This window comes from Esox lucius, chromosome 17 (assembly GCF_011004845.1).
Source record: "Esox lucius isolate fEsoLuc1 chromosome 17, fEsoLuc1.pri, whole genome shotgun sequence".
In the NCBI taxonomy this organism is placed as follows: Eukaryota; Metazoa; Chordata; class Actinopteri; order Esociformes; family Esocidae; genus Esox; species Esox lucius.
Genome location: NC_047585.1, coordinates 14,062,841 through 14,086,281, shown reverse-complemented (window position 1 = coordinate 14,086,281; position 23,441 = coordinate 14,062,841). Strand labels below are relative to the sequence as shown.

Below are 23,441 nucleotides of genomic sequence, written 5' to 3'. Positions count from 1 at the left end.
ATGTGTGCCGTTACTAACAGCTCCGTAATTCTGTTTCGGTCCTTTCACTCTGCAAACTTTTGTTGTTTCAATATACCTGCAAAATCTTAGCGAAATAGTTATTGTAGCTTGTTGTGGTTGTAAATCTAGCAAATATGTCGAAAGAATGAAGGTTGACCAATGTTTTTCACTTTCTTTGTATAGTTTTAAAGCGACAGGGTGGGCATTTTGATATCACAAAGTCATTAATTGAATAATGGTAGCGTAGCATTGATTGTGTGTCAGTCATGTACTGTGACATTATTCGCATTCCAAAGGGAACGTAACATTTGTAGCTTATCATAGAATGTAAAATTGTATTGTGTCATATTTGTCTGTTTGCCCAGGGCTTAGGAATACAAGGGTGAATCCTTAGCCTAGGGTTAAACCTTAGCCCAGGGTTAACAAACTCTTCTGTGAACACTAATAGCCCAGGGCTTAGAACAATGCAGTGTGAAAAGGCTTCTTGAGCACTTGCTTGGCCCTGAGCTAAAGTACAGTGTAAACACACCTAATGTCCTGTAAGAGGCACGTCAAATGCCTTTTACCCAGAAGTGGCTTCCATTAGGAGTGGTTACCATCAAGGTCTGATTGATGGAGTACTGAAGAGATGGTTTGTCTTACGGGTCTGATTGATGGAGTACTGAAGAGATGGTTTGTCTTACAGGTCTGATTGATGGAGTACTGAAGAGATGGTTTGTCTTACATGTCTGATTGATGGAGTACTGAAGAGATGGTATGTCTTACAGGTCTGATTGATGGAGTACTGAAGAGATGGTTTGTCTTACAGGTCTGATTGATGGAGTACTGAAGAGATGGTTTGTCTTACAGGCATGATTGATGGAGTACTAAAGAGATGGTTTGTTTTACAGGTCTGATTGATGGAGTACTGAAGAGATGGTTTGTTATACAGGTCTGATTGATGGAGTACTGAAGAGATGGTTTGTCTTACTGGCAAGTTCTCTGCATAGAAACTGAATCTTTCTTAGAGTGGCCATTGTGTTCTTGGTCACCTCCCTGACCCAGGTTTTGCTTGGCTGGTTACTTAGTTTGGCCGGACGGTCAGCTCTAGGGAGAGTCTTGGTGGTTCCAAACGTATTCAATTTCACAAACATGGAGCCACTGTACTCCTGAAAAAATCAGTGCTTGAGAAAATGTTTTATAACCTTCCACAGACATGATTCTATCTTGGAGGCCTATGGAGAGTTCCTTTGTTTTAGCTCTGACATGCACTGTGAAGTGTTAGAACTTATATAGACACGTGTGCCTTTCTATATCAGGTCCAATCGATTGAACAGGTGGACTGCAATGATATTGCAGACATCTCAAGAATGATCAAAAAACACAGGATGCATCTGAGCTCATTTTTCATTTTCAATAAATGGCACAAATATCTAAAAACATGTTTTCGCTTTGTCATTACGGGTTAATGTATGTAAAGTTCAATTAAAAATACTTTATTCTTCTTGATTTCCTCTATTTCTGCATATTTGTCAAACAGATTTTTTTGCTTCTTCATAAATGTAATATAAGTTGAAGAGAACCAGAGTAAACGAAATTCAGTTTCAATTATATATTTTTTTAAGGAAAAAATTTATCCTACACCAACTGGCCCATGTAAAACTGATTGCCCCCTTTGTTTCTCAATCAACTCATTAACCAAATTAAATGATCATTGGATTCAATTAGAGCAGACACACCCAGGCTTGATTAGTGAAGTCTGAATATGACTTATATAGAATCTTATCACCAATGTTAAGTAGGCTACAAGATTTCAATAAGCAGCACCACGCCGCAATCAAAACAAATTCCCTGAAGAGATAAGGAAAAAAGTGGTTGAGATAGAATTTTGGAAAGGTTACAAAGCCATTTCTAAGGCTCTGGGACTCCAGTAAACCACAGTGAGAGACATTATCTCCAAATTCAGAGAACTTAGTACAGTGGTGAATCTTCCTTCTACCAAAATTCCTTCAAGGGCCAGGGGATGGCTTAGCCAGGAAGTCACAAAAATACCCATGGCAACTTCTAGGGAACTACAGGCCTCTCTAGCATCTGCTAAGGTCTGAGCAGTCAGAGACTGGCCAAAAATGTAATTAATGGGCGATTCTAAGGCACAAACTACAGCAAACAAAGAGAAACATTAGTACTTGTCTCACATTTGCAAAAAAGCTATTTGATGATCCCCAAGCTGTCAAAAGTGAACCTTTTTGGAAGTTAAAAGTCCTTTTATGTCTGTAAAGCAAACACAGAACATTATTCAGATACATTATAGTAGTCTGTGTGTCTACATGATTAGGCTATGCAGCAGGACAATGATCTTAAACAGAAGAGTAAATCCGCCTCCAAATCTCTCTAAAGAAACAACATTTTGGAGTGGCCTGGTCAATGCCCTAACCCCATTGAGATGATGAGGCAGGACCTTAAACAAGCAGTTCATGCTTGAAGAACTTCCAATGTAGCTGAATTACAGCAATTCTGCAAAGAGTGTGCCAAGATTCTCCACAGTGATGTGAAAGACTAATCTTTTTTGGTAAAACATTTGATAGCAGTTTTGTTGCTAAAGGTGGTTACTAATTTCAGGGGGGAAATACTTTTTTTAACAGGGCCAGTTGGTGTTGGATAACAGTTTTCCTTCAATAAATGCAATTTTCATTTCAACACTGAATTTTGTGTTTATTTGGGTTATTTTCTTCTTGTTACATTTTGTATGACGAATCTGACAGCATTCAGTGTGACACATTTGAAGGGTTATGAATATATTCTAAAGACACTGCAGATCAAAATATTATCATTAAGCCCTTAATACAATATCACTTAATGGCAGCAGGCTGTAGGATTATTAAGTGCATATGCATTTCCCTATCTAAATGTAACTTAAATTGGGAAAGTTTCCAATTCCCAAATGGTCATAATAACATAGGGAAAAACTGTTCAGATAGAAAACACCACATATTAGTTTAACCATTTATTGGAGAACTCATGCACAGCAATGTACATGCAATGTCTTGGCATTAAGTTCTGATCCTCTGGGGTAAATCATTGCCTTCACATTATCGTGTATACAATTCTACCAACAATAAAATCACCGTAATATTATTAATAACAATCCTCATAGGCAATGAGCAAGGTACGCAGTACTGATCCCCCCCACAAAGGAAACCCAGAACCAAACAGGTGGAGCCAGGGGTGGAAGGTGGATTTGACCTCCATGTTAGTATGACCATCCGCATGTTAGACTGAGTAACCTGACGTTTAAATAGACACGTATAAATCTGACATTGTGATAGGAGAGATCAGCTGATTCAACACCGACCAGTTACCACTCTGGTTTCTTGGCTGAACTGGCTACACTATTCATCACTTGATGTTCATAACTGCTTTCTATACAGTATCACTGTCTCTCCCTCTGTCTGTTTCCGTCTGCCTCCCTTTTCCGCAGGGTGAAACATCATAACATCCTTCAGTTGGTTGATGTCTTTGAAACTAGGAAGGAGTACTTCCTGTTCCTGGAACTGTGAGTGTTACTCAAGCTTACATTGGTTAGAGCTATTTATTTGTACTGTCTCGAAGTCATTGTGGTACTACCCAACTTAATTATACAGTCTCAAGGAGTGTGCAAACCATAGCCATTGTTCTGCACATTTTACCGGTCATGCTTACCTTTCTGAACTCCTGTATGAAATGTATATTTTCATACTCTGCAGAATAATGTCACTTTTGTCATCTCAAATGTTGCAAAAGTCCTACTGTAAATTTGAATGACACACATGGCAGTGGCTTTCACTGGATATTCTTTGTTGCAGAGCTACAGGCCGAGAGGTTTTTGATTGGATTTTAGACCAAGGCTACTACTCAGAAAGGGACACCAGCAATGTTGTCAGACAGGTGTTGGAGGCCGTGGCCTATCTGCATTCCCAGAGAATCGTCCACAGGAACCTCAAGGTAAAGTGCCTACACAGCATGCTTCTCCCACCTGGTGTTTCAAACAGGTAATTACATCCCGGCCCACTTGGCGCAGTGACAGCATTAGAAACAGTACTTCCCAGTAAACGGGCATATTAAGGACGTCCAGAGGATCATGACACAACATCCTGATGTTCCGGGGACGTCCTAACAATTGTAATATTGTGTTTTTCTCCCTTTGCATTAAAAGAGAACATTAAATGGCACCATGAATCATTTTTAACATGGCAATGCAATGTATGTTATGTTTGTGACTCGCTTTATACATGCCAAAAATATTGTTTTATCTCAAACAGCTGGAAAACTTGGTTTACTTCAACCGCCTGAAACACTCAAAAATAGTGATAAGCGACTTCCACCTTGCCAAGCTGGAGAACGGACTCATTAAGGACCCCTGTGGAACCCCAGAGTACCTTGGTGAGGGGCTTGGGATCAGGACAGACCACAGCCTTATGGCGACAGATGGGTTTTGCATGAGAGTAATCAAATATTTGGACAACTTTAGAGGTTTATTTTTCTGTTGACCTCCTAAGACCTGAGCTTTGATAATGTATGCATTGTTCATTTCTCTTAGCTATTTTGGATTAGTAGGACCTGATAAGTATACTATCTAAGCACGGTGCAGACAACTGTCCTCTAATAAGGCCAATAGGTTTAAGTTAAGCAGAATGAAGTACATGGTGCAGGAAGCCTAAAACATGGTGTCCTCATATTCGTACACAGGGTCTCAGGAGGTTAATTAATATTTTCATTTATATGGGATGTTGCCTTTCCTCCTGCAGCTCCTGAAGTGGTGGGACGTCAGAGGTATGGAAGGCCAGTGGATTGCTGGGCTATCGGGGTCATCATGTATATTCTGTGAGTGGTCTTTATCACCTCAGTTGGTTGAAGTTTGCGGCGTCTTTCATGCTTATATAGGACTGATGTTATAGTCCATCTCAGGGACCATCAACTATGTATTTTTTCCCTTTTCTCCAGTCTGTCAGGAAATCCCCCTTTTTACGATGATATGGAAGATGACGACTATGATAATCACGACAAAAACCTTTTCCGCAAAATTCTGTCAGGGGATTATGAGTTTGACTCACCATACTGGGATGATATCTCAGACTCAGGTATAACATTCTATGAGAGAATTCTCCATATGATCCCGATTGAAGCGTGGCTGAAACTTACCATTTGACACTCATCTGCACTTGTCGCACACAAAACCTTTGGCCCGTTGTAAACAACATAGCTTGCACGTGGAATGTGCATCACAAATCACAACCCAAATCTTTTTGTCTGGTTTTTGAAACCAAAATTAATTCACGTTTCTGCACTTGAAGATGGTGAATGGAAGATATGCGTTAAATTCTGTCGAAACAAGACTGGAAAAAGCACAGATTGTTCTAATTTTTTTATACAGCAAAAAGCCTGGTGGCAGGTCTAATGGAAGTGGAGCAGGATCAAAGACTGACTGCACAGGAAGCCATCAACCATGAATGGTATGGATCCAAGGCTGAAATACATAGCAATGTCTGTCTTTACAAGTGTTTGTGTATGTTTGTTTGTTTTGGTTGTCTTTCAAATAATGGTTTCACTGTTAAGTATCACGTATGGCAGGGGTCAGCAACATGCAGCGTCCACAGGCCAACTTTTTTTTATACAATTAGGATTTTAGTAATTTAATTAATTGAAAAAATAAAAATAAATAGTAATGGGATTGTGCAATCAAGGTATGACATTATTGTTATTTTTTATATTCTTTTGTTGTTGTGGTTAATAGACTCTGTGCACCAGCATAGTGACGAGCTTCCGCTTTTGTCTAGAAGTCGGTATTGCAGTTTCCGCTTTACTTACTAATACTCATCCCCATTAGTAAACACCTAAACTCACAACAAGATGAGTGATGCTGTTGTACGGAAAAAAAGAAATATAATGTATGTGACTCATTTAAGTTTCAAGGTACAAGTGGGGCATCATTTTAATCAAGAGAATGTCCTCTTTTTAATAAAATATGGCTTGCGCCATTCAGTGACTTCAAACGTTAGACTAGAAATAGTCAGAAAAGGCGATTTTTTATATACTTCCACGTAACGCAGGTTTAAGCGCAATTAATACCATATAGGACCAGATGTTTACCCTCAATGCCAGTTGTTATTTTTCAGTTTCGTTGTGAAATGAGGTTACAGTAGTAAAATAAAAGAGGAGACCTGTTTTGGTGCTTTTTTGAGGCTATGGAATTTTAAGCTTCATTCAGGTTAGAAGAGGCTGAACGAAGGTTCGTTTCAATTCACTTGCTATGGGGATGTGCTAGCGTTCAAGCTCAGCCAGCGTTCTTTTGCTATTTTTGAGGCTAGGGTGAATTCTTATGCGTTCTATTGTCCTGCCTAATACTACACTAAAAAGGAACACGTTGCTAACTAGCTTAGCCGATAGCCGGCCGGCACACCACAGTACACTACTTACCCTCGTAGTTGTGCAGATAACTCGATACGTAGAGTCCCTTGTTCCGCTTGCTTGTTGGAGCAGGGGACCAGGCATCAACAATTCGATGGACATCTATATTTCTTATTTTAGGCAGGTCTTGGAGACATCTACTAAAAACAGAAATTTGGGGCGACGCGTGTGATCGCCTTAAGTAAACCGGAAAATGATATGCTGACATCTGGCTAAAGCAGAAGTTCGTCCATATGCTTGTGCACAGAGCCTATTGGCAGAGTGTATATTTTTATAAATATTACCCTACGGTCTGTCAAAAATAGCCTGTGGATGACTGTAGTTGTCTACCCCTGACATAGGCGGATCAATACTACAAAGAGACCAAACACGCAAAGTCAGTCAGAGAAAATAAGGTTCAATGGTGACTCAGATGAGCTTATGTTTTACACGCAATCTGATCCCTTTTGATCCCTTCTGATCTTTTTTGCAACTCTTCATTGATGTAAGTATAACTACAGCTCCTGAATCTCTCATCAGTATTACTTAAACCCTGTATTCCTACGCATCACTGAGTAAACGCTTATGCTTCAAGTATAATACATTTTACCTGGTTAATTACAATGATGTTTCTAAGGAAACAGAAGAGCTAGACAAATCTAATGTCATTCAAGCATCGGGAGCACACAATGTTTAAATGGGATTTAAAGCCAAAGTGACTAGTTTGTGGCTCTGGCCTGGAGGGTTGCCTGACACGTGGAGCATATAACCATTATTGTTAGGTGGCTAGATTGAATCTCTGAGCCACAAAGTTTATAGCTTGCTAGTGGTGCCTTATAAAGAGGGAGGGGCTCACCTCATTCGTCACTCTTCGTGTCTGTGTCTGATAGTCGTTGTGTTATTGGTCACTTTGTACAAGTGATCTGCTGAACGATGCCCATATCCGCTACATCTCACTCAAATTTTTATTCTGTATTCCTGTCAATTTTTTCAGGATTTCTGGAAATGCAGCCTCCAATAAGAATATCAGAGATGGAGTGTGTGGACAGATAGAGAAGAACTTTGCTAAAGCCAAGTGGAAGGTGCTTTTTTTGGGTTGAAAAAATTCATATTTTCTAGCTCTGGTACCTAGTAATGCATGAACGTTGTGCATATATTTATTTTAAAAAGTACAAATATTTAATTGAAAACAGTATGAAATGTTGAAACTGAGAAGTGTTATGGTTTTTCGAAAAATACATGCCCATTTTGAATTTGATGACAGCAACATGTTTCCAAAAAGTTGGGACAGGGGCATTTTCAACACTGTGTTGCATCACCTATTTTTCAACAATACTCTGTTAAGGTTTGGGAACTGAGGAGACCAATTGCTGTAGTTTTGAAAGTGAAATGTGTTCCCATTCTTCTGCTCAACAGTTCGGGGTCTCCATTGTCATATTTTACATTTCATAATGCACTAAATGTTTTCAATTGGTGAATGTCTGGACTGCAGGTAGGTCAGTTTAGCACCTGGACTCTTTATTACTGCTTGTAATACATACAGAATATGGTTTGGCATTGTCATTCTATTGAATATATGGTTTAAATGATTTTCAGCATTCTGTTTTTTTTTTTGACATTTACACAGCATCCCAACTTTTTTGGAAACAGGGTTGTACATCAGGGTTTCCCAAACCTCCCTTCGGGCTCCCCAGACAGTTCACACTGAACTAGTACACTTGATTCAGTTAGTTAACTAATTATCAAGCCTTTGATTAATTGAATGAAGGGTGCCATATCAGGGTAAAAACAAAAAATATGAAACACCTTGGGGAGGGCCAGAGATGAGGTTTGGGAAACCCTGCATTAGATGTCCTTCTCTGGTATTGCACTTTCACAGAAAGCCGTACGGGTCACAACCATGATGAAGAGGCTTCGTGCTCCAGAACAGAGTGACTCATTGGCTTCCAGCCCAGTTCCAGGGGCCTCCACTGGCCCTTTTACCCCCAGCATTACGCCAGTGCCCCCAGCTGATGCTTCTGAAGTTACTGCTGCAAGTACAGAGGCCTTGGTCATGCTCCAGGTTCCTGACTCACAGAGCGCACCTGGCACCATCGTTCCCGATTCCCCCGCGCATTCCCAGCCCAACTTGGCTGCTGAGGAGCCAGAGGCAGAGCCCCTGGAGCGATGTAACGGAGACTCGGCAGGAGCTTTCCAAACACCCCCACAAACACAGGAGGATCAGAATGGCTAGACAGACATGCACGCACATGCACGCACATGCACACGCACGCGCAAACACACCCTGTGAATACGCCGCTGGCATGATGATACGCAATCTGCTTAACGCCCCACCCTCCATTTTGCAGCGTTATTGCAGCATCACCTCCTAGGGTATATATGTTCTATCTTTAGCCGTTGGTCTGCATCCTGTGATCGTTCCTGTGGTCTGTCCACTTTTCGCATTGCTTCTTCTCGCGCGCATATGCGGCCTTTCCTCTCCAGTTTGGTGGACACTCATCATTTTAAAAAATTGTTCAAAGAATGCAATTGCAAGAAAAACATGCCACTATTTTGGTTTTTAAGTGAATCTCAGTCTCACACTCTCTTCACTTTTCATTTTATATCTACATTTGATCGATTGTCATCTGAATTCTGTTTTTACTGAATTTCTTAGACATCTACGTGTTTGTAATGGCTCGTGTCCTTGGTTCCATTTCCTGGAGGGTAACGTTATGGTCCATATCTTATTGCTGCTGTACCATACCCAATACGTTAGTGGGAAATTATCATTAAGAGCAGCAAATAGCTTCTTATATTTTGTTTTTATACCTTGTAGAGGGAGGAATAAGAGAAAATATCTGCTCAATTATTGGTCCAACTCAAATACTGTATTGGCCTTGGACATTTAGCAAATAAGCAGCTCATGATGTAATTAGTTTAAGATAGTGTCAAGCCTAAAAAAGTGTGTGTTATTTATATTTTAAGCATCTTTTCGCTGAGCTGAAAGGCTGCCGAAGTGTTATGTAAATCTACTAAATAAGCAATATTCTTATTGCTGTACTAAACTGTGACACTTTTCTGAAATCATGTAATTGTGACTGATCAGTTGGATTGCTTTTGCATATATGACCAGACAATTTCATCTCATTGATTTTCTAATTAAACATTCATCAGTTATTCTCAAATTAAGAGCTATGGGATCATATTTGTAACAGTCAGATCCTACCCTTTCATATTCTAGATTTAACAGTCAGATCCTACCATTTTCATATTCTAGATTTAACAGTCAGATCCTACCATTTTCATATTCTAGGTTTAACAGTCAGATCCTACCATTTTCATGTTCTAGATTTAACAGTCATATCTTACCGTTTTCATGTTCTATATATAAGAGTTATATCCTAAATGTTTTCATATTATAGATGTAATAGTCAGACCCTACTCTTCTCTTATTCTAGATGTAACAATCAGAGCCTGTCTTTCATATTCAATTTTTTGCCCTTTTTATCTTTGCCCATAAATATCTGTAAAACTGAAAATATTTTCTTAATTCACTTTGTCTGACTAATATTGTGGGAGCCATCAAGTGTGACAAAACAAAGCAATGATTTTATCAATCCTCATATTTAAACATATTCTTTTAAGTAAATGTATGATTAATTATTTGAAAGTATGCTATTATGTATTTATTTAGCTAATGTATATGTAAATTTTATTGTGTTATAAATCATGTCCATCATGCATAGTCTCTGTATTCCTTGACTTTATTCTAAAATAAAATGAAAGTGATTCAAAAGTTACAACGCACATGTTTCATGCACAACGCAGAGGAGCTTCTTCAGTGACCAAAGCAAGTTATTTTACTAAATTAACTTCTATTAACTAACCTCTATTATTGCATAATTTTCAAGCTGAATGGTTTCTAATCTTCAGACAATATTTAATATAAGACGACGAGCACCCGAGTAAACACAAAATTCAGTGTTTAAATTATAATAATGTGTGGCATAAAGCAAACAGTCCCAACAGTCAAATGTGATGGGGGTAGTGTGATGGTGTGGGTTTGTTACTGCTCAGGGCATCACTGAAGGAACCATATATTCTGCTCTCTACCAGAAAATTGTTTAGGACAACGTCCATGTCTCTGAAGCTGAAGTGTAAATTGTTTAGGAGAACGTACATGTCTCTGAAGCTGAAGTGTAAATTGTTTAGGAGAACGTACATGTCTCTGAAGCTGAAGTGTAAATTGTTTAGGAGAACGTCCATGTAAGCTGAAGTGTCAATTGTTTAGGAGAACGTCCATGTTTCTGAAGCTGAAGTGTAAATTGTTTAGGAGAACGTCCATGTTTCTGAAGCTGAAGGGAAAATTGTTTAGGAGAATGTCCATGTTTCTGAAGCTGAAGTGTAAATTATTTAGGAGAACGTCCATGTTTCTGAAGCTGGAGGGTAATTGGGTTATGCAGCAGGACAATGATGGTAAACACAAGAGTATGTTCACCTCAGAATCACTGAAAAGAAACAAAATGCATGTTTTGGAGTGACCCTGTCAAAGTCCTGCTGTGGGAAGGAGCTTAAACGAGATGTTCATCCTTGAAAACCATCCAATGTCAGTGAATCAAAACAATTCTGCAAAGAGTGTGCCAAGATTCCCCCACAGCAATGTGAAAGACCAATTATAGGGATGGTTTGGTTGCAGTTTCTGCTAAAGGTGGCACAAGCAATTATTTGGTTTAGGGAGGCAATCACTTTTTCACACAAGGCCAGTTGGTTTTGGATAACTGTTTTCCTTATATAAATACAGTGCTCATTTCAAGACTGAATTTTGTGTTTACTTGGGTTCTCTTCATCTTAGATACATTTTTGTATGAAGATCTGACACCATTTAGTGTGACAAATATGCAATAGCACAGGAAATCTAGAACAGGGCAAATACTTTTTCAAGGCACTGCAATTGCTACATGACTTCCATAAAAGCCATACAAACATTTTTGAGTCAAACTGCCCTTTTTTCAGTAGTGTTAACAATTGTTGGTCATCACCTTTAAGGTGCAATGCATTATGGGGATTAACTCTGTCTGGCTTCTGCCTACATGTTGATCACAAGAACTTTAGAACAACGATGTGATCAAAGGTTATGGAAGTTTCAGCTGCTGTTGATTTCAATTTTCTTCTATTGCTCATCAATATTAAATTGCAGCCATTGCCTGCATTTTGGAAGACTATGGTGAAATGATCTTTAGGGTGTTTTTTTCCATCACAAATGTGAACAAAGATTTGACTAAAACAGGAGCAAACGCTGCTACAATACAAATGACATGTGAAAATATTATGATACTTGAGACTTTCTCCTACCAATTGATAGGAGAAAGTCGATTTGCAGTCGTTTTGTTGCATCATCCTGGCTTTAATCAGCATCATCCTTACAGCATATTTTCTGTGGCTGTAGCTGAGCAACAGAGGGCATTGTCCCAACCTTTCTGATTGCTTAGAAACTATCTTTGAAACTAGATGCTATTTATGCAAAAAAAACATACACCAAACCAGCAAAACATTATACATCACTTACAAAGGCAATTCATGTTTACAAAACGCCGCCAAATACACACTGATAGTACAAATAAAAAACACTTGTTGCTTTTGCTTTGTCTGTTTGCAGGTTTGTCATACATGTCGTAAACACACAGACATCCAAATATGTAAATGAGGATGAGTACTCCAAACATGAAACACAATCAATTCAAATTATGGGAAAAGGTTTTCGCAAAATGCTCTAACACTCTTCAAACAACAAAAGCACAGCAAAAAAAACATTTGTGCTAGATAAAAAAATAAGAGAAAATGTTTGGCTTTATCTTGCCTTTGTGGGTCTGGCCATAAAAGTATATCCACATCACATGCAATGTTGTCGAGCTAGGTAGCATGGAAAGTCGACAGGAGTGCCGTATCCAGGCCTGGCATGACCCCTGATCGATGTTTCCACAAGCTTCCACCATTGTTTGTAGAAGAATACACCTTCCAACGCCACACACAAGAATTCTTCAGTAGGATTCAAGAACGGAGAGAATGGGGGAAGATGGAGTATGATGACAAGTGGGTGACCTGTGAACCAATTACGGACCACAGAATCAAACATTATCCCAGATGATAACGTACCTGGCCAGCTCTGGCCCATGGTCATTAGGGGTTTGTTGTGGACAGTGTCCAGATATATGATAATGTGAACCTGTGGCCTATTTATTGTGCTCAAGCTCTGATTTGTGTGTGAACTCATTATCTAAACGTTTTTTCACTTGTCAATGTGGGCATTTGGTGAAATAGTGTCGCAATGTGGAGACCAATGTTATCAGTTTTGCTAGAACTGTGTTATTAAACTGAAAACTGAGTGTACACAGCAGACAACATGCATTTAAAGCCAATCGTGCCATAGATGTACTAGCTCCTGATTGTGATAGCAGAAGAGAAACACACAATGTAAAAAAAGAAACAATATATTTTTATGATGGAGGCCAAGCACCATCCACTGTGGGCCCGGGTGTAACGGCACCTCCTGCAAACCCAACAGTAATACGTTTATACTACACGTGTTAATGGTTTCCGAGATTGTGCTTCAAGAATCACAGTTACTGTTTAAGAATTCAGATGTTTTTTTTAACATTTCCAGCATGTCAGAAAAATTATCAAGAGCTAATGCGGATCTGAAGAGCGCAAGAGCCATAATCACGTTGTTCGACCGCACACGACCCATGGCTAATTGGTTAGAGCATGTGACTTCACCATTTAAATGTTAACCCAGACATTTTATCTGGATCCCAAACTGTTGCAAAACTGCAAAGTATTTCTTTCAATTCACTTTTTACTACGTTTTTCTCCCTTCTCTAACAATATTTTTTCTCTCCCTCCCCAGCTTTTGCTCTCAGAAGCTGAAAGGAGGGAGAATCTCAAAAGAGAGAATACACAAAAAGCCACTACTCCAGATGGCAACCCCAGTCTTGTCTTCAGAGTTCGTGCCAACCAGCTGGCAGGCGTCTTTACCAGCATCTTCAACCTGTCCCTGTCACAGGCTGTAGATCCCGCTTGGTTCAAAGAGGCCACAGTCATTCCAGTAACCAAGAAAATCAAGATAACACGCCCTAATGACATTCATCCCATTACACTCAGCCCTGTCATAATAAAACGTGCCATGGTCCATATTAATGGCACCTTGTCCGGATCACCTGGATCCACTCCAATTTGTCTACAGCCACAGCACATCGATTGAGGATGCGATTTACACACATGGCCAGAACACACTTAAGAGGAACACCTGTAAGAGAATGATGTCTGCCGACTGTCGTTCAGCATTCAACTGCACTGCACCCTCCAGAGCAATGGACACCGTCCTGTGCAACTGGATACCAGATATTCTGACAGGCAGACCTACCAATGTGAGAAACACATCCTCCTGACTGATTCTTCACACTGGGACCCCTCAAGGCTCTGTCATCAGCCCATTGCTTTCCTTTTGGTGCATACGGAGATAAGGAAAACAAACTGGCATCATGTTTCCTAGAAAACAGTCTTTAAGGAGCCGATGAGGGAACATGCCGCGATCCACATTAATAGAGGTAGAGTATGCAGTATTAAATGCATTAAAATATCTCATGTGGCATGAATGCCTCAGGGTTGCACCAACGCCCCCAAGAGAAAGCACTGGCATGTCCCAGAACATTCTGGAGGCAGCTAGATGGGCCAGGCCCACCCCTACGCAGCTGACTCCTACTCAGACCTCATCACCTTCTGGAAGCCTCCAGAAGAGCAGCTCTGAGAAGAGACAGAAAGAGAAAGCGAAGCCAACAGGAATACGAGAGCAAAGGCAAACCTCACAGCCCTGAATGATGCCCCGTTGAAAAAGGCCAACAGCCAGGAGACGAGGAGTGCCGAAGCCCCTCAACCTTCTTCCGCCAGCAGCCATACCTCATACTGTTGTATGTAGCTCATTTACATGTGTTTTACATTGCTCCTGCCTTGTAAGCTATTGTGGCTTTTGCAATGTGGCCTCCTCACATACTAGTCACGCCAGGAAACTCTCTTGAACCATTAAAAATGAACTTATAGTCTCTGCATCTTCATCGTAATCCCTTGTGTCACTCATTTATTTCTTCACCCTTCCCTCCGTCCCTCGCACTCCCTGAATACAGCACCTAATCTTGGTGTGTATCATTCTCCTTTGTAGCAGAGGTAAATTAGTTTCAGAGCATTGGAATGGATTTGATTTATCATTTATTAGAAGGTAATGTAACAAGCAGAAATACTGCATGTCTTCCACAGGGCATCTCTTCATGTGTCTACACCTTAGCAAGCTGCAACATTCTCTGACCTATCCTGAGTTAGAGAAGAGACAGTAAATCAAACTTCAGATTCACTTTAGTTCAGATGGAAGACAACACACTGAGGTCAGGGGTCAGATCCTTGTGCCTTGCTAAAGGACTCAACAACCAATGACATTCAGTGAGCTAGTTGAGCACAGCCAATGGGGAAGTAAAACAGGTCAATTGAAAGGCTCTCTAAGCTCCAACCTGAGGCATTTATTAATTGATAACCCTTTGATATCATCACCAACATGACTGACACACTTACCTGCCCTGTGGGAAGTGCACAGCGTTGACCTGGCTGTTGATGTTAGTCTCCATCTGCAGGGGGATGGAGGTGAGCTTGCTGGGGGGAGATGTCATCTTCCTGGCCACGGGAACATTGTTGGCAATCAGACTACAATCCCACAACTTTGGCTGCTGGCACCTTAACAGCTTCCTGAGAGAGACAAAGCACAGAGTTACTGTATCTGTATGAGCTGGAAAGAGACGGATAATCTGAGGCTGCAGTGTAGTTCATTTGAGCAATAAAATAATATACAGCATTTTTGACTGTATTTTGTTAATCCTTTACTGTAGCGGGACAGTGCCTCTGGAATGGCCGACCGGAGTGGTGGTCCCTCTTTTTAAGAAGGGGGACCAGAGGGTGTGTTCCAACTACAGGGGATCACACTTCTCAGCCTCCCCGGGAAAGTCTATGCCAGGGAACTGGAGAGGAGAATACGGCCGATAGTAGAACCTCGGATTCAGGAGGAACAGTGTGATTTTCGTCCGGGCCGTGGAACACTGGACCAGCTCTATACCCTCTACTGGAGGGTTCATGGGAGTTTGCCCAACCAGCCCCTTTTTTTTGGGGATTTGGAGAAGGCATTCGACTGTGTCCCTCGCAGCATCCTGTGGAGGGTGCTTCGAGAATATGGGGTCCTGGGTCCTTTGCTAAGGGCTGTCAGGTCCCTGTACGACCGAAGCAGGAGCTTGGTCCGCATTGCCGGAAGTCAGTCAGACTTGTTCCCAGTGCATGTTGGACTCCGGCAGGGCTGCCCTTTGTCGCCGGTTCTGTTCGTAATTTTTATGGACAGAATTTCTAGGCGCAGCCAGGGGCCGGAGGGTGTCAGGTTTGGGGACCACACAATTTCGTCTCTGCTCTTTGCGGATGATGTTGTCGTGTTGGCCCCTTCAAACCAGGACCTTCAGCATGCACTGGGACGGTTTGCAGCCAAGTGTGAAGCGGTGGGGATGAGAATCAGTACCTCCAAATCCGAGGCCATGGTCCTCATTCGGAAAAGGGTGGCTTGCCCACTTGTGGTTGGTGGAGAGTGCCTGCCTCAAGTGGAGGAGTTTAAGTATCTAGGGGTCTTGTTCACGAGTGAGGGAAGGATGGAACGGGAGATTGACAGACGGATCGGTGCAGCTTCTGCAGTAATGCGGTCGATGTATCGGTCTGTCGTGGTGAAGAAAGAGCTGAGCCACCAGGCGAAGCTCTCGATTTATCGGTCAATCTACATTCCTACTCTCACCTATGGTCATGAGCTTTGGGTCATGACCGAAAGGACAAGATCCCGGATACAGGCGGCCGAAATGAGCTTTCTCCGCAGGGTGGCTGGGCGATCCCTTAGAGACAGGGTGAGAAGCTCGGTCACCCGGGAGGAGCTCAGAGTAGAGCCGATGCTCCTCCACATCGAGAGGGGTCAGCTGAGTTGGCTTGGGCATCTGTTTCGGATGCCTCTGGAACGCCTTCCTGGGAAGGTGTTCCGGTCCCGTCCCACCGGGAGGAGACCCCGGGGAAGACCTAGGACACACTGGAGGGACTATGTCTCTCGGCTGGCCTTGGAACGCCTCGGTGTCCCCCCGGAAGAGCTGGAGGAAGTGTCTGGGGAGAGGGAAGTCTGGGCATCTCTGCTTAGACGGCTGCCCCTGCGACCCGGCCCCGGATTAAGCGGAAGAAGATGCATGCATGCACTGTAGCCATGTACAAGCTGTTCCATGAGTTAACAGTGCAAAAATACCTGACTCCTGGCCTGAGTTTGGCCTCTGAGGTGGACATCACCAGGGGCGGGGTCTGAGTTGAAGGGCGTGGGCATGAACGGTCAGGTTTTTGACACCCTGATGTTTTGCAGGGCTTGATGGTCAGGAAGTGATGGGAGGAGTCTGGGCGTGGTACTGGAGGGACTAGATTGAAGTTGCAGTCTTTTCTAATCTGGGGAAATGTTAGAGATTTTGTTAATTTTGTTATTTTCAAGGTTCTGGATGAACAATTATTTTGTGCCATTATTTAGAAATTAAAACAATTAAATATTAAATGAAAAGTAAAGTGGCTGACCATGCAATAACTCTTGTATATGTTCTATTAAAATAGCCAACAAATACCAAAGAAAACAGAAGTAGGAAAAAGATATGGCCCACTTCCTGAAGCAGGACCACATACAGTATATGATATAGCTAAATGGAGATTGCTTTCTATGGGATGATTGGTTCAAAAATGATGATTCACAAACGTGTGTGTTTGAAGAAAAGCTCAAAGCCCAATGGTGTTTAAGCACTTTCACCATTTAAAATGATCAAAACATAATAAATGAAAAAGAGATATGCAAAGCCATACATCTCAGAGTGTTTCAAAAGTACTGCAATTAATGGGAATGTTGGGACCATATTTAGCTTTGTATCTACTATTCCTCCTCACCTCACTGAATAGGTAAAGCATATGAGAAATGCAGGTCTTGCGGCTTTCCTCAATAGCAGCTTGTTTCAAACTCCAACGTTTCAACATCTCTTTCTGGTACACATCCAGTTTGGTCAGGAAGGAGTACATTTCTTTAACTGACCGCCCATCCTTCAGCTTCCGAGCAGCAAGTAACTGCTTATCAAGATTGTATCTGGGAAAAAAATTGTTTATTCCGGAAATAAATAATTGGGATGCATGATTGATCACCTGAACGATATGAAATATATATGTTAATATGAGTATGAGTATAGCAATAATAGAAAATGAGCATAAATATGAATCATACCTCATTTGGTTCACTGATCTGTAGGCTTTGTATTTGCTGAGTAGGCAGGCCAGTCTCATCCCATCTACGCCAAGAATACAGGTAATCAGGTCCTTGGTCATGGAGTGAAGTTCAGGGGAGATCTGTCCAGCGATAGCAGCTTGCCTCAGTAATTCCAGATTTTTCCTCTGAGACTCACTGTCTACATGGAAGGTGACGCCTGCCATCACAGTTTTCTCTATCCTCCTGCCCTCTTCCACAATATCCATCTGATACCTCTCCAAATCCTCCTTCTGGTCGGCTGTCTTAATCCGTATGGGTGTCAGTACCTGCCTGGCTGTCTGGGCAGGGCTCCCTTTCACCAGCTCTAGCCTCCCAAGGTTCTCCAGGGCCACGGGCAACTTATAAGTCTGCTGCTTGCTCATGGGTTTTATCTGGCTCATGACCTCAGACAAAGAGTTAGATCGTTCTTCAACAACTATTTTCTTGGATGTAGGCTTGCCTTTCTCGTCTTCTTTCAAGAGATCACACATGCTTGTCTGCTGCTTGCTCACGTTGTTCATGGGTTTTATCTGGCTCATGACCTCAGACAAAGAGTTAGATCGTTCTTCAACAAGTATTTTCTTGGATGTAGACTTGTCTTTCTCGTCTTCTTTCAAGAGATCACACATGCTTGTCTGCTGCTTGCTCATGTTGTTCATGGGTTTTATCTGGCTCATGACCTCAGACAAAGAGTTAGATCGTTCTGAAACAAGTATTTTCTTGGATGTAGACTTGGCTTTCTTGTCTTCTTTCAAGAGATCACGCATGCTTGCATCTACACTCTCATGGATGTTCAACACAGATAAATGGCAACCATCATGGAAGTTGGTTCTCTTCTCCACTGCCTCAGAAATGTTGTTGTCGTCACATGAGTTGGTGTTGACCTCTAGAGATGTAAGGGCATCAAAAAGAGGTATTACCTCTTCAGACAATTCCTTTTCGATATTGTCCTCCTTAATGGACCTGGGGATCGTTTCCGACACAAACTGACACAAACCTTGTTGTCCTGTCCTGACTGTGTTTTGCAGCTTACGGATCTGGAACTTGAATGCTGCAATCTCTTCCTGAAGCTTACACTTCTCCCCCTCCAGCTGGTCGATCCTCCTCTTGCCCTCTTCCAGCTCTTCTTTGGCATGGCAATCTACAGTCGTCACCTCATCTAGCTTAGCCTGGAGTTTTTTGCCATTGCGTGTTTGCTCCTGAAAAGCCTTGTTCAGGTTGTTGAGCCCATTCTGTACAAATGTAAAAGCAATGCTCATGGGCCACTTACAAGACATGGCCATGTTGCCCACCATGAAGGAGAGGTCAGAGGAAGACTTGGTAGCAAGGTTTGGGTCCATCAGAATACGGTCTGCTGTAGGTGGCTGAAGCTCCTTGATCTTTAGGGCGGTTTCAGCGTCAACATTTGGCTCCTGCCACCAACACCAATAAACACCTCCTTTTTTTAGAGGTTTTATCCTCTTCTTCGTTTTTTTGTTTTTGAGGTCAAAGAGAAATCCAGTGAGCTCTTGAAGACGGAGAACACTAGCTTGGATGTCTGACATGAACCTCTGGATCTTCTGTTGCATCTCCTCAACCCACTCTTCTGTTATGCCATCCTGATCCATCTCTAACTCCAACAACTCCTTGCCTAAAGCAATCAACCAATCAATTATTCAATCAATCAATTACATGTTAACAATTAAGCTTTTTAAATGGTAATACTATAATACTATATTCAGAATTCTGGCCTACACACTAAACAACAAGCACTATAGAGACCAGAATCTGCTAACTTTGTATTTTATATTAGTATACATACAATGAACATTATACATATAATAGATTGTATAGAACACATATCACCACCAGTGAATCCGCATCCCTTTCTTAAGTGTTTTGTTACTGTTATGAAGCTCTTTGGCACTGTTCCACTCACTCTTGTCTTGGAGCCACTGGAGCACATTGCTGAGGTCCTCTTCCTTTTCCAGGTTGGACTGCAGCAATGACTGGAGAGCAGCACGCTGCTGGCTACGCCGTATCATCTCAAGATGCTTTGGTAGGACGACCAGTTCATCATCCTGCTTCAAAGCCGAGGCCACACGCATACTACATAGTGCAGAGTTAACACTGTTCAAGATAATTTGCAGTTTCTCTGACACCTCCTGTCGGGGAAGAGGAAAGAAAATGCAGAGTTAATACTGTTGAGGATGACGTACAGGAGGGCATGAGTGGAAAACTGCAGACACTAAGGACTAATGTGTAGTCGAACAATTGAATATGTTCTCTTAGTTCTATGTTGTCACAGTTTTTATAAGACAGCTGTTAGCATCCAGGAGGAATACGCTTTTAATTATATTTTTATTTGACTTCACCAATTATTGAATAATTCTCTGGGTTCTAAACTATGTTCTTTTTTATTATGTAATCCAGTCATTGTAAAATGACTTGTGTAATGGCAGAGGTATATTATGCAATTTAGGCAGCTGGAATATCAACAAGAGGTCTAGATAATTGTGGTTGAATACACACAATACATAATTTCATTATTATGTAACCTTTATACAGTACCTATATCAAGTATCCACACGTTGACATTTCTTTTACTATTGGTTATGCAGCGTATTTGCAGGTTCCAGCAAGTTAAATGTAATACTTTTTAAATGCAACTTCGAATTCAATTCAAGCCTAATTTTACAACAAACCCCCACAAGGACATCATTTTGACTGAAGTAAGGCACTTACAGACAGGCCGCGGTTGCGTTGAAGGTCTCATAGACTTTCAATTGGAGTAAGGCTGCGCATTGCCTGGTGCTCGATCCCGTGACTGGTGCAGCTTTCGGCGTACGTCTGCTCCCGGGACGGGGCGCCAAAAGTAGGAATTTGTTGAATTCTTGAGCGTCCACCGCCCATTTTGAATTATACAGTGTATATCTTGTCACCAATCAAATAATTGACAACATTGACATTCGAGTGTAAACATTTTGAAAAAAATAATTCCTGTTTAGGATTTTTTGTTGATGAGCACCAAAGCAATAGTGACGTGCAAATCGTGAACGATTCGTTCTTTTTGAACAAATCTTTTCAGTGAACTGGGTGTACTGAATCACTAATCTAGAAGGTACGTTAAATAATTGAATCACTTTTGCGCAAGAGAATCACAGAGCTGGTCGCTGTGAAGTCTTTCATCAACAATGCTTAACACGTTAGATGTCATAATCCAGTGAATAATTATAATTTCAAAACTAATTGTGGAAGCCAATATGTTAGCCTCATCTTAGAGGTCTTTATCGGATCTGAAATGTAGCCTATATCCAAGACGACCTGTGGGCCTATCCCTGAACTTCCTAACCAAATCACTCACGGGATCCGACAGTTTACTTTTCACATGCTTTTGTCAGTTCATCCGGTCAAATACCTGATTTAGCCTATGTTGCATTTTTTAGAAAGTTATCTCTAATTTAAAACGTAGCGACAAGTGGTCTGTTTTAAGGATCTTTCTCCAAAATGCGCTCTCTTGTCTTCCGCTAAATTGTGCGCTTTAATTTATTTGTTGAATACAATAGACTGCATCTGTGACATGGCCTGTGCACAAATGTAGATCTATAACAACGCATGTGGGATGTCTTAGGTTACTACATCCGCCTCCAATGTTGAAATCCCCCCAGTGTCTGCGGCCACTCGGTGTCCCCATCATGAACATAATGGTTTACTTATACTGATCCCAAAAGGGCTAGTGATCTCTGGTTCAGTCTTGTAACTTTTGTTCAACTAATAACTATAACGATAATAAATACAATTATAATAGGCCTAGTATAATTATTATAACATGAATAGTATTACACACATGAGAAATACAAATCCACGTCTTACCTAGCCAACTACATTATTTCACGTGGTTCTCTTTCATTTCTATTTAATTTACAAAAACATCTGTGATTTTTAGACGACATACCAAACCTAGCTTCACCAGAGCATTGTTGTTGCTATGGTAACCAACACAAACTCAGCCGCGGTAGATAACGTGCACCGTGGGCAGAATTTCCTCGCGGTTCAGTTGTCGCTTACCGCGCGGCCCGTCTAAGGGCTTTTACCCTCCGTTGTTAGAAAAATAGGCCTACTGCTAACAAGGTTACTGGCTGTACTCCGCGGGACTGTCGTTTGTGGTACGACCAAACTAACTGAGAAATGTCGGGCGTTTGTTGGAAGCTTTTCACAGGGTTTTTGTTGTTTTTGTGTTTACACACATTTCCATACATAGTGCCAAGTTTTAAAGACTAATTGCAAAAACACAGTGGGCTACGTTATCTTTCTCTTCAATGGATTTCAACCACAAAGCAAAGTTGCTATGGTCCAACAACTTCTGATTTAATTTGCACTTTCCCTTGGTACCTGCGGGAAGTACTATATACCGAAGTAAATTACTTAGCATGGTACTAGCTAGCTATCTACTTCATGAACAACGGTGTTGGGAGAAAATGATCCAACTGTCACGAATGCCTTGCTGACGTCTAACATTCTGACTGAAATCGTGATTCCACTTTGCGCGCGACCAGAGCTAAAATGCTTTCACAAACTAAACATTATGTTTTCCATCACCTCTTGACAATACTAACACAAACTTAATAAATACCACAATAAGACAATTCAATACTTTTAAGGCCTTTTACCTAGATACATTAATTTTAGACTTAAGGACCCGCGGACACCATGTCAATGCATTGTACAACATTTTTTGTGTTGCTCATTAGGCCATTTTCCAAGACACAGTTAATCATAGCAATGTGGATGTTGGGGTTATGACTCACTCGTTTAGCTCTGTCCAGTTGATTATCCTCCACTCCCTTCAGTATCACTTGAACGGAATATGGTAGGTCTTGAAGTGTAGAAAGGATCTTGTCCAAATCGATATCACTCGTTGGTTTATCCTCCATGGCCCTCTATGAAAACTATTTCTTAGAATACAAATATATAAGATGCTATATAAATTGAAATAATATACATATTATATAAAGTGAAGTTGATGACAATAAATTATTGTTTTGATGAAGCATAATGGAACTTCTCTTTCTTTAGAACTGAACAAATGTAACGCAAGTAAAATACTGAGGATGTATAGTATAATATCGTTTGTGACGTCATAAACAATAATCACACTTTCCGCCATAGACATAAAGAGTAGACGCCGCATCGACCGCTACTGCCTACTGGCGCTGACTAGCACTCAGTGTAATCTGTTTTGGCGGGTGAAATGAGCTGTCAGCGCATTTAATTAAACATACCTCAGTGAATACCTTATTGATTTTCACGCGTTTTTTTTGGCTGCAAAGGTCATACATGTAGCTATGATACAGGACACATGGTTTGGCGTATTTTAATATTTATAGTGGGATTAACAGTAATATTCTGATATATGATATAAAGTGACCAGACGTCCAAGATCAAAATGGGAACATAATCCCCAAAAAGGGAGAAAAACAGGGACATTTCCAGTTTGACTATCATTCTGATTGAAAGACCTAATGTGTAAATAGAGAGAGAGAGAGAAAAATAAATATATATACATCTGACTTTAGTGCCACTCTCTCTATCTTTCATTTCACAGCCCCCATCCCAACATACACACACAGGTCTAAAATAGCAGGATGAAATGAAAAGTGACAGTTTTTATTTAAACTGCACATTTACTTTGTTGAGAACT

General features: G+C 41.1%; 2 protein-coding genes across 7 annotated transcripts in view; one reads left to right on the top strand and one right to left on the bottom strand.

Moving 5' to 3' along the window:
• The window catches only part of camkva (CaM kinase-like vesicle-associated a), a 42,517-nt gene extending 32,381 nt beyond the window's left edge, over positions 1 to 10,136 (top strand). For all 4 annotated transcript variants that reach the window (XM_020055229.3, XM_010901857.4, XM_020055228.3 and 1 more), the window contains 8 exons: positions 3,458 to 3,532; positions 3,822 to 3,960; positions 4,278 to 4,398; positions 4,764 to 4,839; positions 4,960 to 5,096; positions 5,390 to 5,468; positions 7,397 to 7,484; positions 8,282 to 10,136. In XM_020055229.3, coding sequence (XP_019910788.1) covers positions 3,458 to 3,532; positions 3,822 to 3,960; positions 4,278 to 4,398; positions 4,764 to 4,839; positions 4,960 to 5,096; positions 5,390 to 5,468; positions 7,397 to 7,484; positions 8,282 to 8,635 — 1,069 coding nt within the window. In that variant the 3' untranslated portion in view covers positions 8,636 to 10,136. The remainder of the gene's footprint in view (positions 1 to 3,457; positions 3,533 to 3,821; positions 3,961 to 4,277; positions 4,399 to 4,763; positions 4,840 to 4,959; positions 5,097 to 5,389; positions 5,469 to 7,396; positions 7,485 to 8,281) is intronic.
• Positions 10,137 to 12,403: 2,267 nt separating this feature from the next.
• LOC109616782 (protein FAM186A-like) lies at positions 12,404 to 22,719 on the bottom strand. Of its 3 annotated transcripts, none has more exons than XM_020055388.2 (7): positions 22,549 to 22,719; positions 19,680 to 19,905; positions 17,741 to 19,391; positions 17,413 to 17,605; positions 16,739 to 16,929; positions 15,001 to 15,171; positions 12,404 to 12,483 (listed from the first exon to the last, which is right to left on the bottom strand). In XM_020055388.2, the coding sequence occupies exons 1-7, from the start codon at positions 22,672 to 22,674 to the stop codon at positions 12,423 to 12,425; spliced, it is 2,619 nt and encodes an 872-aa protein (XP_019910947.2). In that variant the 5' UTR covers positions 22,675 to 22,719; the 3' UTR covers positions 12,404 to 12,422. The 3 variants fall into 3 exon arrangements, with proteins under 3 accessions (XP_019910947.2, XP_019910949.2, XP_019910948.2); XM_020055390.2 differs by lacking the exon at positions 22,549 to 22,719 and adding an exon at positions 20,486 to 20,622; XM_020055389.2 differs by lacking the exon at positions 12,404 to 12,483 and adding an exon at positions 14,627 to 14,745 and having other exon boundaries at positions 22,549 to 22,718.
• Positions 22,720 to 23,441: the final 722 nt, after the last annotated feature.